This window comes from Cygnus olor, chromosome 20 (genome assembly GCF_009769625.2).
Source record: "Cygnus olor isolate bCygOlo1 chromosome 20, bCygOlo1.pri.v2, whole genome shotgun sequence".
Taxonomy (NCBI): Eukaryota; Metazoa; Chordata; class Aves; order Anseriformes; family Anatidae; genus Cygnus; species Cygnus olor.
The window spans coordinates 1011941-1029362 of NC_049188.1; the positions used below are offsets into that span (position 1 = coordinate 1011941).

General features: G+C 65.6%; 1 protein-coding gene across 3 annotated transcripts; it reads left to right on the forward strand.

The window, feature by feature from the left end:
- Positions 1–876: 876 nt before the first annotated feature.
- Positions 877–17419, forward strand: SEPTIN4 (septin 4). 3 transcript variants are annotated; one of them, XM_040533112.1, is made up of 14 exons: positions 883–2391; positions 2621–2665; positions 3047–3054; positions 10346–10639; positions 10808–10901; positions 10975–11061; positions 12139–12262; positions 12501–12635; positions 12731–12848; positions 13157–13258; positions 13567–13663; positions 13795–13957; positions 15663–15762; positions 16014–17419. In XM_040533112.1, the coding sequence occupies exons 1-14, from the start codon at positions 1002–1004 to the stop codon at positions 16071–16073; spliced, it is 2817 nt and encodes a 938-aa protein (XP_040389046.1). In that variant the 5' UTR covers positions 883–1001; the 3' UTR covers positions 16074–17419. The 3 variants fall into 3 exon arrangements, with proteins under 3 accessions (XP_040389047.1, XP_040389046.1, XP_040389048.1); XM_040533113.1 differs by lacking the exons at positions 15663–15762; positions 16014–17419 and adding an exon at positions 14371–14520 and having other exon boundaries at positions 877–2391; XM_040533114.1 differs by lacking the exons at positions 883–2391; positions 2621–2665; positions 3047–3054 and adding an exon at positions 6192–6280.
- The last annotated feature ends 3 nt before the right edge of the window (positions 17420–17422 follow it).

Genomic DNA, 17422 nt, shown 5'->3' on the forward strand with positions numbered 1-17422 from the left:
CTTCCCAGCCCAGCTTTCGGTTGGCTTTGGCGTGTGTCCAAGGCAGTGACGGCTGCTTCCGTGCCGCTGCCTCAGCCACGCTCGGCTTCCCGAAGGCTTCTCCTTATCTGCGGGCACCAGCTGGAGAAACGTCCCCGAGGGCCACCATCATCAGCCCAGGGTGTGCCAGAACCGCCTGAGGGGACAAGGGCAGGCTGCAGCGTGGGCACAGGGCCACGTCCTTCCTGGGGGAAGGAGAGGTGGTGGCATCTCGTCCTTGGGGATCTTCAAAAGCCACCTGGAGGTGGTCCTGGGCACCCTGCTCTGGGTGGCCCTGCTGGAGCAGGGGCTGGAACAAACGACCTCCCCAGGTCCCTGCCAGCCTCAGCTATCCTGTGGCTGTGGGGTGCAGCCACCCTGGAACAGGTCCCCAGCTACATGGGCGTCCCTGTCCTGGGAGGGTTTCGAGCCTTGGCTGGAGAAGACCTCAACCCCCAGGTTTTCTGTCTGCAAGCAGCATGGAGGGAGGTGGAGGGGAGGGGGTGGTGACAACGGGGTGGCCCTAGGCGATGCTGCAGCCAGGCGATGAGACTGCACAGCCATAAGGAAAAGGGAATCAGATCCAGGCTGGATCCGTGTGGATCACAAGGGAAACCTTGTGGTTTATTGCTCCAGTGCTGCCCAGAGTCAGGGCCTTCAGGGCCGTGCCAGCAGCCTGTCCCCTCCGCTGCGTCCCTGGCCATTCCTTCGCTAAAGGGGCACCTGGGGGAGCTGGGGGGGAGATGGTGGCTGCATCCCATGGAGCAGCCTGAGGGCACCCCCAGCCAGGTCCTGCATCACCCCCGTGCCCCTGGTCACCCTGGTGAAGGAACAGGAGCGCCCGGTGCCCTTGGTGACATCACGCTGCACCGCTTCTCTGCTCCGGGCACAGGACACCATTGCCGCGGGCAGCCGGGCTCGCGCGTGCCCTCCTCCCTGGGGACTGATTTCAGCCAAGCCGCGGCCGTGCCACGTGTAGCCCCATGGCCCCGAACCCCCTGCTGCCGCCAGACAGTGACACCACGCGGGACCCCTCGGCTGCTGTCCCCCAGCCTGGCAGCGCCTCCACCCCAACCCCACGGGTCCCCGAGTCCCCCCGCAGCCTCTCGCCCTGCACGGTGATGGAGCTGCGGAGCGGGATGTGCCTGGTGCAGCCGGTGACATCGGGTCACTTGCTGGTGGCCCTGCAGAGTCCCCTCGGTGTCCGGCGGGTGGGAAGACAAGCGAGAGCCAGCGGCCGGCCGCAGCCTGGATCAGGGCAGGGACAAAGCGGTGGCCACTCGGTCACCCCCCTGACAAGCAACTTGTCCCAGGCAGAGCCACCAGCTGGGGGCTGCCCCCCGCATGACACCCAGGGGGCCCTGGCACGGCCCCAGTGCCGCCGCAGCAGGGCTGTCCTCCTTAGGGAGCAGATGACCCAGACCGAGCCCAGCACGGAGGTTTTGCCACCCCCGCGGGTCGATGTGAAGACCCGGCTGCCCACACCCCCAGCCCCGCAGCGAGCCCCCCCTGCTGCCCACCCCACCAGCAGCTCCCCATCCCCACCACCGGCACCATGCAGCCCCGCAGCCATCACTAACACCAAGCTGTCCCGCAGGGCCACGCAACAACCCAGGGACAAATCCAGCTACCGGTGCGTGCTGCACCAGGCCTCCCCCGAGCCTGGCACCACGCCGGGCTCCTCGACCCTGGAGCCCCCGCCAGCCCAGCCTGGCACGGGGGCCTCAGCCCCACGGGAGAGCAGGGGGGTGCGGAGGGTGGAGGGCCGTGCCGAGGAGCAGGAGGAATACCGCTGTGCCCTGCACCGCACGGCCAAGCGGCTGCGGCGAGTGGTGGAGGCAGAGGTGGCCCAAGGGGGCTACTGGCCCACGACACCTTCCCGGCCGTCACCTCCCATGAGGGACAAGGGCACCCAGACCAAACCCGTGCCCGTGCTCCCACACCCCACTGAGCACTCCCCTGAGGACACCCATGCCCCTGGTAGGGACTACCAGGGCCCAGCTGTCCCCCTGCCCCCAGTGCTCTCCAGGGATGTCCCCACTGCCAGGGCGCTGCCCAAGCCTGGCCCCGACTCGGCTTGGTGGCCCCTGGTGCACCCAGAGCAGCAGGTGGCCCCGCGTCCCGTGTTCCCACCGATGAGGCTGAATGCCACCCAGATTGGCTTTTCGGAGCTGGGTGCCATCACCGAGGTCACGGCGGGCAGAGGTGGCTCCAGCGAGGACGTGGCCGAGCTGGCACCATGCGGCAGAGCCCCTGCCACCGCCATCCCACAGGAGGTGATGTCCAAGAGCTTCCCCTCTGGCTGTGACGCTGACGATGGGGACATGGCAGGCAGGGAGCTGGAGGCCTCTGGACTTAGGACTTTCTTCATGGGTGAGTTTGGGCTGAACCTGCTGCGGTTGGGGTGGGAGGGAGATGTGAATGCGGCAAGAAGTGCCCCAGGAAGGATGTCAAGGATGTCCTCGTCCCCTCCGCTCCACCCTGGCCACAGGGATCTGGCCGGGGCACAGCCTGGAGACACTGCAGAGGGGACATTGCACAGGGGCAGTGGCCACAAGTTGCAGCTGGAGCTATCGCTCACTGCCCTTCCTCTCCATTGCAGATCTGGCGGACAAGAGGCACGCTGACCTCCTCTGGTCCCTGAAAGGTGAGGCCGGCCCCTCGTGGCAGTTTGTGTAGGGCCTACATAAACACAGCGTTCTGATCCCAACTATACAAGCTCAGGTCCCTCGGCCACCAGGCCTGGGCAGGCTGCAGGGCCCCCTCTGCTGCCGTTTGAGCTTCCCCACCACATCGCTGCCTCCCTGCCCCTGCCCCTCTGCAGCAGTGACACACCGACACACCGTGCCACCCAAACCGTGCCCTGTGCTGGCCCTGGCCTGAATGGGGGGTCTGGGGGGGCTTGGGGGGACATCCAAGGAGCCCTAGAAATCCTCAGCTGCTACTGATGGAAAAACTTGCTTTTCCTTGCTCTGGCTGTTGTCCTCTGCCTGCTCCGGTGCTGACCCCTCCCTGGCTGTGGCTCCAGATGCAGAGGTAAGCGATGGCCTGGCTGAGGTGACACCGGGTGCTGCCAATTCCCCACTGCCACCGTGTCCCCAAACTGGGAAGGGGAGGGGTCAACACCATCTGCTGAACACTTTGCAAAGGATTTTTGGGGGCCGATGGCATGTGATGAAGTGTGGGAAGGCTCAGGGGGTGGCACAGAGCTCACCCCATGCCCGAGCCCCCCAGAGGGCCCCTGCCCTGGTCCAGAGCTGGCTGCAGAGGGGCAGCCGAGGGGCTTGGCACAAGGATGTGGAGATGCTGGTGTGTGGGTTTGGGTGTCTGCGAGACCCTGGTGCAGTGTTTCAAGGGCTGTTGGTTGCCCTGCAGGGATCCAGCACAGGGAGCGACCCAGGCACTTGGGTAGCACCCCGGGGTGTACAATGCAGCTCATCCTCCTCACACTGGGAAAAATGAGTGTGCTCCCAGCCTGGACATTGCTTGGCTGTCTCAGGGGGTCTTCCGAGGCAGCAAAGTGCCATGGGCACGTGTCGGCATCCTTCCAAGGCTGTGTCCTGTGGGAAGCACTGGGAAGTTTGCTTTGAGCCCTCAGGGACGGCTAGGTGGTGACCCCAGCAGGCATTCCTCTGCCGAGCCTCCGTGCTGGCGAGGCCCCAAAAAATGGACCCGTTGCAACCGAAATAGCTAAAAATAAGTAGTTCTCACAGAGAATGCTGTGAGTGGCTTCACAGCCTCTGAACCTGCCAGTGTGAGAGGAGGGGGCTGACCCTGTGGCGTGGGCACTCAGCCCTGGCCCTGTGTGCTGTGCACGGGTGGGCTGGGGACAGCAACCCCTTGGGAAGCCCGCCGAGGAGCCAAGGACCCGTCTCGGTGTGGTGCTGGGGGAATGGGCGCAGAGAGGAGGGTGTTGGCGGGGGGAGTGGGCAGGCAAGGGGTTAACAGCCCCGCGCCCGCCGGATGCAGCATCCTGGGATGGGCTCTTTCCATCTTGTTTTGGTTTGGAGGAATAAAAGCTTTGGCAGTGCATAGCCTCTTCCCAAAATAACTCAGCCTCCCATGATAATTATAGAGCGCTGGCCCTTGGTAGATGCTCGCTGCAGCTTCCCTTCCCAGCCAGCACCCGGCTGCTGCTGCTGGCCGGGGTGAGGGAGGCCGGGGTGCTCAGGGTGCCTTGGGGACCGCCAGCCTTCCTCCATATCACTGCTGCTCCTTCTGTGTCATTCCCCACCAAGAAAAATGCAGCTGGCCCAGGCCAGCCAGTGCAGCATCCCTAGTGATGGGGGCATCACCACCTCTGCGTCACAGAGCTGCCCTGCTCTCACAGGGAAAATGCGCAAGACAACCCAAAAAGCCCCATTCCCCGCTGTGATGTGGCCGTGTTGGGCACACCGAACACTCTTCCTCAGCCAGGCACGGACAGAGCGTGACCCCCTTTAGCTCCAGCTGCCACGACGTAGCCTGGGCTTGCCCCCCCTGCATCCCCCTCCCACTCCGCAGCTGATCCCTTCAGCTTTTAATGCTCTATTTAAAGCCTGGGCTGCAGCTCTGCAGCCACATCCCACAGCCTCCGCCAGGCACCGGGATCCTTGAGTGAGGCCCTGGCCAAATTCCCACTGCCGGAAGTTGCACGCATCGCCTGCTGGCCTGGCTGAGCACGGCCAGCTCATCACAGCAGTGCCTGGCTCAGTGCCCCCCCATGGGAGCAGCTGCTCCTTGAAGGGCACCGGGAGACAGGGATGAGCTCCTGGAACGTGTAAGTGGGTAATCCCCAGTAATGCTGCCTCTCAGAGGAAAGCGCTGCTGCGGGGATTAGGGATTTAAGCATCCATCCTCCCCTACCTGCCCCTGCCCCGCGCCTGCCCACTGCCCGCTGCCCCAGATGGACGGGGCCCGAGCGCTGCTCGGGCTCCCACGTGCCCGATTGTGCCTCCATGGGCTGTTTACAGGAATAAAGCGAGCACGGTGCATGGAGCCATCTGGCCACGTCCCCACGGCATGGAGGGGACGAGGCCCTGAGCAGTGACAGTGCTGGGGGCAGAGCTGTGGGAGCGAGATGGTCCCAGCCTCTGCCTGGGGCTGGCTCCGGCTTTGCCTCCAGCTGCTGCTGGCCAAGCCCCCCGCTGCCCCTTTCACGGCCGGGAACACAAGCACTCCATGACGCCCCGGCCGCTGTCTTGTGCCAGTGTCCTCCCCAGCCCTCCATGGGGACAGGAGGGACACAGCCACGTGCCACCAGCACTCACTGCAGGGTCCCATGGCCGGGAGTGTCCCCAAAAGCAGCTGCCTCCAACCCCAGCACCGTTTCGGGACAGGGACAGGGACAGGGACAGGGACAGGGACAGGGACAGGGACAGCACAGAGCAGGCTGTGATTTTGCAGACAGAGCCGCAGGATCCAGTGCCTGGTGCCCGGTGTGTGATGTGTGGTGCCAGCTCCCAGCAACAGTTGTGCAGCTCCCAGTATGCAGACTGGTACCAGTGCTGGTACCCAGTGGCCAGTACCCTGTAGCTGGTGTGCAGTGACCAGTGAGTGTTCCCCAGCGCTCGGTGCCTCCTGCCCAGTGCTCGGTACCAGCTGGGCAGTGCCTGGTACTGGTGGCAGTGCCTGGTGCTGCTGCCCTGGTGCTGGGGCTGTTCCCTCCCACCTGCACCAGTACCAGGTGCTGGTGCCAGTGCCTGGTGCTGCTGCCATGTGCCCGGTACGTGGTGCTGATGCCAGTGCCCAGTCCATGGTGTTGGTGTGCTGTGCATGGTGCTGGCGCTGGCGCACAGTTCCCAGTGCTGGTGTTGATGCTGGTGCTGGTACTGGTGTCCAATGCCCCGTACCAGTTTTGGTGCACAGATCCCAGTTCCCAGTGCTGGTGCTGATGCCAGTGCCTGGTGTTGGTGCCAGCATTGGTACCAGTGCCAGTGCCTGGTGCTGAAGCCAGTGCTAATACTGGTGTCAGTGCTGGTGCCAATGCTGATACCAGTGCTGATGCTGGTGCCAGTGCTGATGCCGGTGCCCAGCGCTGCTGCTGGTGCTGCCAGTGCCCGTTTTCCGGTGCCCGATTCTGACGCTGGTGCCGGTCCCGGTGCCGAGCACAGGCACTGATGCCGGTGCCGGTGCCGGTGCATCGATGCCGGTGCCGGTGGCGGTGCCCGGTGCCGCCCCGCCCCGCCCCGCCCCCGCCGCTGCTATTTCTGCTCATCCCGGCGGCGGGGCCCGGCCGTGCCGCTCGGCAGCCGCCGCTCCCGGACGGCGCCCGGCAGCCATGGTAAGGCCGGGGCGGGACGGGAACGGGGACGAGGACGGGGGGGGGGCCGCCCGGGGCCGCCTCCCCGCTCCCGGTGCCCTCCGTGAAGGTGACGGCGCCGCGGGGGCGGAGCGGGCCAGGAGCGCCGGTGCCGCAGCGGGGCCGGGGAGGGGGGGCACAGCGCGGCCGCACCTGCCCGGGACCGGGGGCACGGGGGGGGGGAGCTGCACATCGCCCCCCCACACCGTGGCATCGGGGCGCCCCCTTCCTACCCCATCCCCGGAAAGCGGCACCTGCGCCCCCCGTCTGCGGCCCCCATCCCGGGCACCGCCGTAAGGGACGGGGGGGGCAGCGGCTGTGTCTGTCCCCACCCCCCCGCCCTTACCGGGGCCTTCGGCCGGTTCCCGGCAGCCGCTCGCGATTGCGGTGCCGGCGGCGCTGCCGGCCGGGCCGGGCCCTCCCACGGGGCCGCTTGGAGCGGGGTCCCGGCGAGGTGCGGAGCCGCCAGGAGCCCTCCCGGACCCGGACCCGGCCCCCCCCCCGCGGCCCGTCCTGCGCCCCGGCACCGCGCATCCCCCCCGCGGGGTCCCCGGGGGGCCGCGAGGTGCCCGCGGAGGGACCCCCGGCGGGAGCGATCCGCCCGTCCTTCCCGAGCGGCCGCCGTGGGAACGGGACCGGCGCATTCCTCGGAGCGGGACGCAGCGCAAGCAGGCGGGAGGGCGGCTGGCAGAGCGTGCCGACACCGCTTCTGCGGAGCGTCGTCCCCGAAAGTCCCCGAATTGGCTTTGGGGATGGACGGACCCAAGGGACACCCCTGTCCTCCCCGGGCGGGCTGCTGAGCCCCAGCTCCCGGCCACGTCGGAGCCACTTCAGGCTCTCAGCGCCCCGAATCTTCTCGTTTGCTTGGGGCCGTTTGCCCCTGTGGTTAATGGCGCGCGTCAAAACGCTGCCCGATTCCAGTCCGGGCAGGCCCCGCTGTCACTTCCAGGCTGCAGCACCCGAGGTGCTGCCGTGCACGCTCTCGGCCCGGGTCCGCCCCCCAGGTAACTCAACCTGCTCCTAAAAGGTGCCCCGAAGGGACGGGACTGCAGCTCCCGCACCGAGGGGCGCGTTGGGAAGCTCTTCTCGTGTGTGTCTCTCTGCATGGCCACTCTGCCCAGGCCTGGTACCAAGCCTGACCCTGTGCCCTGTTTGTAGGGTGCCCAGCACCCCGCTCCTCCATGGTTCCCCCACACGCATCCAGGGGTGCTCCAGCCCCGGAGGTCCCAGCTACATGTGTTTTCTGCTCCCCCACAGCCTCCCCAGGCTGCTCAGGCTGCTCAAGCTGAGCGATGCAGCTCAGGGACTCGGTTTCCCAATGGGGACGGCACTGATGGGGTGGGAGCTGGGAGCTGGGAGCGAGAAACTCCGATTACAAGAGGGCGGCAGCAGGCAGGTCGCAGCACGAGCAGCCCAGGTGCTGGCTGCCCCAGGGAAGGGACGCTGGGACAGCCGAGCCCCCCGTGCTGCTCCTGGGAAAACCAGGCTTTGGTGGGGGGTGGTTACGGGGAGGGGAATCCTCTCGCTGCAGTGCGGTGCGTGAGGAGCACCGAGGTACATAGATGCTGGGGAGTGGAGGGGGCGGCACGTGGTGGGGATGAGGGCATCTGCGGCCCCGTCTGCCTTAGATGCCCAGCTGTGGTGTGTGCAGTGCCGTGGGTGGCACATCGGGGTGTCACCTTCAGGTGGGGCACGGCTGTGGGGACAGCACCTGGCTGGGACAATTCCTCCCACCCCTGTGGGGACAGGGCGCAATGCTGCCCCTGGGGACGTGGGGCTGGGGATGCTGCAGGTGCCTGGCAGCCCTCACCCACGTCCTGGGTGCGAAGCCTCCCCGGAGCAGCCGTGGGAGGCTGTGGAGAACAGCCAGGTGTGGAGATGCCAACAGTGGCTCTCCCAGCTCAGACTGTGCTGCCCCAGTGCCCCGCCAACCTCACCCCGTGGCACCCTCGAGCTGTCACCGCACAGGATGGTGTGATGCAGGGTGACAGGCGGGGACAGGGCAGCCGGCAGCGGCTCGCATGTGCGGCGGGGTGTGTAATCCGCTTACGGGGCATGGCACACATAAATCCCAGCTTGCAGGTGGGCGCCGGCGTGGGACAGTCAGGGAGCAGCGCCACTGGTGCTGTGTGCGCTGCCAGGGCTCAGCCTGAGAGCCCGTGCTGGCGTTATGGGTTGTGGGTGCTGGGACCCGGCACAGGACCATCAGCCTCTGTTGGCCCCTCGTGCTTCGTCTCCCAGCTGCCCTCCGCAGCACAGGGCAGCGCTCTGGGGCTTTTTAGCACTTCCCTGGGTAACTCAGGCGAGTGAAGCCTGCCCGGCTCCGCGCCTGAGCTGCTTCGATGCATCTCGACATGCATCAAGGCGAATCACCGTTGGGCTGATGGGGGAGACCCCCAACACTGACAGCTCGGGCTGCTGCCTCCGGCTCCTCCATGGGCTGTTAATGCTTTGGTTAACCCTTGAGGTTGAACACCGGCAGCTGAGCTGTGTTTCTCTGGGGATGGAGCTGTTTCTCTTGGGATGAATGTCCTCCAAGCTGCGTGCTCAGCCCAAGGGCTGGGGGGCTCAGGCAGCCCCATTTCCCCCTGCCTGCCTGTCCACCTCCTGGCCAGCGATGCTTCGCTGGTCCCTGACACCTCCAAGAGCCAACCTCCTGCTCCGTAGCTGGCCAGAAGCTGGGCTCACTCTGCTCCCTGTGCCTGGAGGCTCCCCTCTTGTGCCCCCCACGCTGCCACTGCCCCACTGCACTCAGGAGGGCTGTGCCTGGGTGCCCCGGTGCCTGCACAGGGTGGAGTTATGCTAATGTGCTCCTGTCCCTCTCTGAGCCTCGGCGCAACCGGTGCCACTCGCAGCATCTCCCAGCCACGGTGACACCGGCTCGGCCATGGCCACCGGCCCTGAGCTGCAGCCTCTGCAGGAGGTATGGGGGGAGCATCGGGGGAGAGGGGGCAGACACGGGTGGGGGACACGGGGGGAGCCCCACACCCAGCTGGAGGGGGGCTGGAGAACGTGCCACAGCTGATGCTCTGTCCTGAGGGACACACTCACTGCAGGGAGGATGCGATACAGCTTTGAGGAGCTTCTCTGTGCTGGGGTGTGGGGGCCTGGGCCCCAAAGGGTTGCAGCCCCATGGGACAGAGCCGGGGCAGTGGGGCTGGGAATGCTTGGTGGCAGTGGTCACCTGTCCCCGGATGGGCAGGGTGTGCTGAGCGCACCGACAAGGGGAGGATGCTGCGGTGTCAGGGACCTGCTGAGCACTGTTGACCTGCTGGGGATGGGGATGGGGAGGGGGACGAGGGGGAGACATACGGTACCACCAGCCTGGCACTGCCATCCCCCATCCTGGTGGCCGTGGGGGTTCTGGGCAGAGCAGCAGCGTGACCTCGTTTCCAGCCCGCTCACCCGGCACCTCTCGCCTGGCCTCCAGCACGGCCGCCCTCCGCAGGGACACGGGGTGCAGGGGGACATGTGTGTCCCCATGGGGGGCTCTCACCTCAGTGCCACTGTGCAGGGTGGGGGCTCACCCCTGTCCCCAATCTGGGGATCCCCCTGTAGGGTGGGATTCCCAAGGCAGTTTCCATGGGGAGCCCATGAGCAGACCCCTGTTTGCCCCCCAGCTCCATGGCTGCTGTCTCTCATCTCTCTTCTCCCCATCCCCCCCTCCCCGTGCTCCCTGCAGGCCATGGCGCATGCGGGGGCTCTGCCCACCCCAGAAGACCCCAAGGAACATGGGGGTGCCCAGGGCCTCCCCAGGGCCAGGGGTGACAGTCCCCATCCCTGCCCCCCGGAGTGCCAGGAGCCGGCCGACCTCCCCATGCAACAGGCTGTAAGCGCCCGCGCTGCGGAGTGCACGGACCCTGCTGTCCCCACACTGCCCTCACGCCTGTCCCGGGGCTGGCACTGTTGTCCCCCTCTTTTTTTTCCCAAGGTTTACCCCCCTCTGCCTTGGGGGCGCATGAGGCTGGCTGTGGAGGTTTGGGGGTCCTGATGCTGAGCGGTGCCACCGCAGGCATCCCCTCCTTCCTCACCCCTTTTTCCCCCCAGATCAAGCGCTTCCTGAAGGAGGACTCGGAGGAGGCTGAGCTCACCCAGTTCCTCCGGGACTGTCCCCCCACTGGCAGCCCCTGCAAAGTGGAGCCCCCCGAGGGCAGGCGGGAGCCCGGCCACCCCCTCTGTGGCAGGGTCCCCACCGAGGAGCCTGCCGATGACAGGGACACCCGGCCCTTCTCTCGCCCTCGGCCCCTGGATGCCCAGCAGCTCATCACGGCCCCCCCGCCGCCCAGCCCCTCCCGGCCGCGCAGCCCCTGGGGGCAGCTGGACCCCTACGACTCCTCCGAGGTGCGGTGGGTCCCTGGGGTGTGGGCGGGCTGGGAGGGGGGGACAAAGGAGTCACCGCAGAGGATGTGCCTGCCCAGTGAACCCAAGGGGACCCCTTGGGCTGCCTCGGGGGACACAGCCCCGGTGGGGAGAGCAGCGTCCCCTGTCCCACGTCCCCTCTCCCTGCAGGATGACAAGGAGTACGTGGGGTTTGCCACGCTCCCCAACCAGGTCCATCGCAAGTCGGTGAAGAAGGGCTTTGACTTCACGCTCATGGTGGCAGGTAGGGGCCTGGCGCGGTGGCCGGAGCGGGGATGGTGACCTGGGCGTCCCCTCACTGCTCCCCATCACCCCAGGGGAGTCTGGGCTGGGGAAATCCACCCTCGTCAACAGCCTCTTCCTGACGGACATGTACAGGGACCGCAAGCTCCTGAATGCCGAAGGTGAGGACAGCCCGCACCAGGCACTGGGCAGCAGCTGTGAACACCCTGATTGCTGTGGGGAGGGGACACGGATGGGTTTGGAGGGACATCTCCATCTGTTTCCCCCCCGAGGGGCTGGCAGCTCTTCTCCGCACCCAGCTGGGCTCCTCCGGTCCCTCACACCCGCGTTTGTCCCTTCTGGGCTTCCCCAAAGGCAGAAGCAGGCGTGATGCTTTGCCAAGGCAGCGGGGCCCACCAGCACAGTGCCCCCCCGCTGGGCTTTGTCCTGGGCTGCAAAGCAGAGGGGGAACAAAGCCCGGCTTGTTGGGTCAGGGACAGTCGGGGTCCGGGGCGCAGTGCCACGTGGATGGCTCCACTTCAGCTGCGGTGGCCACGCTAATTAAAAATAGCCCGAAGGGTCCAGATCCCCGCGGTCCGGGGGGGTTATTGGGTTTGTTTTGGTTGCCAGGAGCAATTTTCAGCCTAAATGAACACAGGCGGCCACACGCACATGGAGTGAAGAGAGCATCCCTGGGGCATGGAGGTGCAGGGACATGGGGCGTGCAGGGGGGCTGGGGGTAAAGGGTTGTTAAAATCACACAGTCATGGGGCTGTGGGGTCACACAGGGGTGCAGGGAACTGAAAATGCTCCCGAGGTGATGCTCTGGCAGCCCACCTTCCTCATCCTCATGCTGCCCTGGCTGTGTTCACAGAAGGAGGGCTCCTGTTGGCTTCTGAGTTCAAAAGCCAAAAGCAGCTGTGGGCAGTGAAGTGCTTGGGTTCGGTGGACAAGGTGACCAGGAGCTTGGGGACACTGGGAGCTGGGAGGCATCCTGTGCTCCCAGGGGCTGGATGTGACCCCAGGCTCTGCTCTAGCACAGGGAGAGCAGTGCCTTCAGGCTGGGGCTAAGTTGGGGTGGGTGCCCTGCTTGGTGCTGGACAGATGCTGTCACAGGAGGTGATGGCATGGCCACTGGGGAAGGGTGAGCATGGTGCCACCGCGGCTGTGCCCACCGTGTGCGGAGATGAGCACGTCGTGCTCGTCCCTGACCCTCGACCGGAGTGCCCGTGCCATCCCCGTTTCTCCTGCCCTTGCAGAGCGCATCACGCAGACGGTGGAGATCACCAAGCACGTGGTGGACATTGAGGAGAAGGGCGTCAAGCTGCGCCTGACCATCGTGGACACGCCGGGCTTCGGGGACGCCGTCAACAACACCGAGTGGTGCGGGGAGAGGGACGTGGGTGCGCTGGGGTGGCCCTGGGGACAGGGAGCACTGCTGGGGGTGCGAGCGGCTCCGAGGCAGGGACGCCCCACGGTGCTGTGGTTTGTGCAGCCCCTGTTCTCGGGACGCTGAGCCCTGGGAAGTGGTGTTGGGCCCGGAGGTGTTGGGGTTGGGACTGGGGAAAGCCCATGGGGTCTCCAGTGGTCATCCCCCCTGCCAGCCCTCCTGTTCCCCCAGCTGGAAGCCTGTGGCTGACTACATCGACCAGCAGTTTGAGCAGTATTTCCGCGATGAGAGTGGCCTGAACCGGAAAAACATCCAGGACAACCGTGTCCACTGCTGCATCTACTTCATCTCGCCCTTCGGCCACGGGTAGGGGCAGTCCCCCCCTTCCCTGCCCGCCCGAGGCCGTCAGCAACACCAGGGGGTCAGAGAAGGGACTTGGGGCTCACAGGGCTCCCCCGCAGCCTCCGGCCCCTGGATGTGGAGTTCATGCGAGCCCTGCACCAGCGGGTGAACATCGTGCCTGTTCTGGCCAAGGCGGACACCCTGACACCCTCTGAGGTGGAGCGCATGAAGAACAAGGTGAGGGGGAGCTGATCCTGCCTGGGGCTGTCCCCTCACCTCCCTCTTGCCTGGCGGTCCTTCCCATCCCCTGCCTGGGCTTTGCTGTGGAGCATCCCCCGTGCCCCCAGTACTGATGGTCCCCAGGGTCCTGTCTCTCTGGGGTGGTGGAGGTGTCCGTGACATCCTGCCCCCCTCCTGTGGGGGACAGGTTTGCTGGGTGCGTGGCTGGCCCCTGGGGGACACCGGGTGTGTGGCCCTGCCCGTGGTGCTTCCTCACCCCCTTTCCGAGAGGCAGAGCCCCGTCCTCACCCAGGCTGTGTGCGCAGATCCGCGAGGAGATCGACCACTACGGGATCCGCATCTACCAGTTCCCCGAGTGCGACTCGGACGAGGATGAGGAGTTCAAGCTGCAGGACCAGGCGCTGAAGGTGGGTTGGGCCCCTGCAGCCCCAGGGCTGGGGGGAGCACATCGTCCCTGGTGCCAGGCAAGCCCTCCAGCAGCCCAGCACGGTGGGTTTGGGATGTGTCGCACGGGGCTGGACATCTCCCTGAGCTGCTGCCACCTGTAGCTCGGTGGGATGGAGAAACCCTGCTGCGAGCTCTGCCACCCCACAGCCAGGGCTCTGGGGCATCTTGGCAGAGCCGTGCTGGATACGGCCAAGGAGATGTGGGTGGGGGGATTTGGACCACGGCAGCAGGACCGAGTCCTGCTATAACCCTCGCCATCCTCTTGCAGGAGAGCATCCCCTTCGCTGTCATCGGCAGCAACACGGTCGTGGAGGCCAAGGGCCGGCGCGTCCGTGGGCGCCTCTACCCCTGGGGCATCGTGGAAGGTAACGCCATGGGGGGACCTGTCCCTGCAGGGATGGGGACATCGCGCACCCCTTCTCCGTCCTGTGGTCCCCATGCTGGGGGTTTGGGGAGGGGGGCTGGTGGGGCCCCCTGACCCCCGGCTCCCCCGCAGTGGAGAACCCGTCCCACTGCGACTTCGTGAAGCTGCGCACCATGCTGGTGAGGACACACATGCAGGACCTGAAGGACGTGACGCGGGAGACCCACTACGAGAACTACCGCACACAGTGCATCCAGAGCATGACCCGCATGGTGGTGAAGGAGAGGAACCGCAAGTACGGGGCTGGGAGTGGGGCTGGGCTGTGGGAAGGGATGGGGCAGCCTCTCTTCTCCTTGGGTTGGCATTGGGGTGGCCCTTTCCTTGCTGGCTGGAGGGGTTGGTGGGGACCCTTTGTCCCCACGGGCTCTGGGGCCAGAGCAGAGCGAGCAGCTGGTGCCAAGGCTCTGCCCTCAATGCCCACCAGACTCGTGGTACTCGCATCCCCTTCAGAATCCCCAGAATTCCCGGGGTGACCCCAAAAAGTAGGTGCCCCATGGGGCTGGCTGCAGAGCCCTCGCCGGTGCAGTGTGGGGGCTTGGCGGGTGGCTTGTGCTTTGCTCGTGGGATGGTCATGGGTGGCAGTCGGGGACGGCTGGCGGTGGCGATGGGTGCCCTAAGCTCGTCTCTCCATGCATGCTGCGGGAGAAGGAGGCAGCCCTCCACGCTGCGGCTGTGCTGTGCCGACTGCTCTGCAGACTGAGCCTGGGACGTGCTCGTCCCCTGCTGCCACTGCTGCCTGCGTCCCCTGGCCCCTCTATAAAGTGCTTGCTGGTACCCAATGCTGTCTTGGTCCTTCTGTGCCTGCAAGGGCTCTGCAGGAAAGTACCGGGGGGGCTCCTGGGGACAGCCAGCCCCAGGCCACCTGCCCATTGCCCAGATCAGCATCTAGTTGCCCACTGTCAAGCTTCCCGTGGCTGGGGGCATGGTGCTGGCAGTGCCCACGACAATGGGAGGATGCAGTTCCCCTGCAGAGCTGTCACTGGGGCTGCCCAGCTCACCCAGGCACGGTGGGGTTGCAGGGACCCTGCCTGGCACTGTCACCCAAGCACCCACCTCCAGCAGTGCCCAAGGGGTCTGCAGGCACTCGTGTGTTTGCCACGGCCCCGCTGTGTCCCCATCTGGTGGCACCCAGCTTTCCCATCCAAAGGGAGGCAACCCCAAACTGGGGTGATGCTAGCTCGGGGTGCAGGAGGCAGCTGGGTGCCTGTTTTAGGAAGGTCCCTCAGGTGGGTGCTCAGGGCTGGTGAAGCCGCTTGGCCCATGCCTGGTGCCAGCTCCAACCTCATCTCGCTGCCGGGGCTGGAGCTCGCCACCATCCCTGCGGCTCCAAAATTCCCCCTGCCACTGTCAGGAGCCGTGCTGATGGGCAGTGATCTCCCAAACAGATCAAAACTCAACCAGAAACCAGACCCTGCCTTTGCATGCCCGCACCACCCCAGCACCAGGGGCAGCCTCCCCACACATCAGCTCTGCCACAGCCGGCACCGCTCCCGCATGTCCCCACACCGTGGGCACGGGGCTGACACGCGTGACCGCTGCGAGCGGCAGCGATGTCGCAGCCACGTGGTCACCGGCTGGGGCAGTGCGTGGCTCCCGCAGGGACCCGGCCACGAGAGCTGGTCCCTCCCTGTGTCCTTGCCATGGGAGAAGCCATCGATCCAGCCCGCTGCGATGGGATGGCCCCGGGCAGGGTGCTCTGTACCACGAGTGCCTTTCCCGGATGATGCTCTGGAAAAGCAGCGCAGAGCTGCTGGGAGCAGGGGCTGTGGCACAGCCCTGCTGTCTTCGGGGGCCGTGGGACACCAGGGGGCCAGCACTGTCCCCTTTGGTTGTCCCCAGCTCTTGTATGGGTCTGGGAGATGTTTTGTGAGTTGGGGGAGGAGAGCTCGGTTTTGGAGGTGGAGGTGGGAACAGCCTCATCTCCTCTCTCTGCCCCACAGCAAACTGACGCGGGAGAGTGGGACAGATTTCCCCATCCCTGTCATCCCCCCGGTGCCTGATTCGGAGACGGAGAAGCTCATCCGGGAGAAGGACGAGGAGGTGAGCACAGGGCCCCCCGAGCATCCCGCTGTCTCCATGCTCTGCCCCCAGACCCAGCAGGTTACACCCTGCAGGTGGGCTGGGGAAGCATTTGAGGGGAATCAGAGGTTTTCTCCCCAAAACACATCTCTTGATGATCCAGACCTGCCTGGAATGCTTGACTCAAATCTGTGTGCAGGGAAGGTGACATGGCTGGGGGAAGCCCATGGAGGTGCCACCTCCCTGGTTGTCACCCCTTTGCTCTCTCCCAGCTGCGGCGCATGCAGGAGATGCTGCAGAAGATCCAGAAGCAGATGAAGGACTCCCACTAGCCCCCTCCTCCTCGTCCTCCTCCGGCCGTGTGCCATGCGGATCAGAGATGTTTACATCACGCTCCATCCAAGCCAAGCTGCGAGACTCGGTACCAACAACACCTCTCACCTTAAGCTGCTGCGGTATCGCCTTATGGACCTGGGCACCGCGAGGGACGGGGTGCCCAGCCCGGGGGTCCCCCAAACCCTGTCCCGGCCACCCCTCCACCCCCTGGGCTGGGTGCAGCTTTGTCCCCAGTGCTTCGGTTCCTCCTCTGTCGCCCCAGCCCCGGGTATCTCCCAGGAGGCCACCACCACCCTGCTCCCCACCTTGTGGCTCTTGTCCCTGTGTCACCTGGGGCTGCCTGCTCAGTGTAAAAGGAGATGAAAGGAGAGGACAGTCCCAGCCCTACAAAACAGGGGCCGCCCCACTGCTGGTTCCCACTTTGGGAATGGAAGGGAAAATGTGACTGTAGGGGGCCCGTGGGTCACTGAGGGGCTGGAGGGACAGCCACCACTTGGGCCCGTGGCCACCTCGGTGCCAGCAGAGAAGGGCCTGAAGCTTGATGGTGCCCAGCCCCATGTCCTGGGCATGTTCCCTCTCCCCAGTGAGCACGGTCCCATGGGAGCACCCCCAGTCAGTGCACAAGGAGCCTTGGGGCATCACTGTCCCTGTAGAAAATCCCTTGAACCCTAAGTCCCCATGAGCAGAGACCGCCCCCGATGTTGGCCCTATAGAGCAATAATCGCCCTCCCCTCCCTTGGCAAGAGCATCATCCCTCGCTGCCATTTCGGCCCCTGGTGCCGCTTGCTTGTCTCTTGTGTCCCTGTGCACCCCCCAGGACGTCCCCGCCTATGCTGCTTGCAGGCAGAGCGCTGCTGCCTGGCCCCAGGGGAGCCCCCCCCAGCTCCCTGCTTCCCTGCGGGCAGTGGGGAAAGGCTGAAGGGGATGGCCAGGCTGCGGGGTGGGGGCAGAACTGGGGCACAGGGCCATGTCCCCTCCCTGCCAGGGCCCAGGCCACCCTCTCAGGGTGGGTTTGAGCCCCCACGGTGTGGCTGGAGGTGTCCCAGGCTGGGTGGCACAGGGTGCCGGGGACAATGCCTGGTGGGTACCACCCGTGTCCCTGCATCGGCTGCAGCCTGAGGGCTCCCTCTGTCACCGCCCCGTGAGCAAGGACCTGCAGGCTGTGTTAGCGCTTTCCTTTTTTTACCTTGCTATTTTCTTACAGAAGTACCTACCTTTGCATGACGGTCATAGATGCATTTATTAAAGTATACAAAGAGTATAGGTTTATAAATTCTTATAGAGCTAGTGGAAATATTTTTAACCCCTCCACAAACGTTCTCAATAAATACGGCTGACCTGGCTT

Excerpts from the sequence above, each read along its gene's own strand:
- SEPTIN4 (XM_040533112.1), top strand. The coding sequence starts at position 1,002 with ATGGCCCCGAACCCCCTGCTGCCGCCAGACAGTGACACCACGCGGGAC. Across the intron at positions 2,392-2,620 it reads ACTTAGGACTTTCTTCATGG|ATCTGGCGGACAAGAGGCAC; the intron begins GTGAGTTTGGGC and ends TCTCCATTGCAG. Across the intron at positions 11,062-12,138 it reads CAAGCTCCTGAATGCCGAAG|AGCGCATCACGCAGACGGTG; the intron begins GTGAGGACAGCC and ends CTGCCCTTGCAG.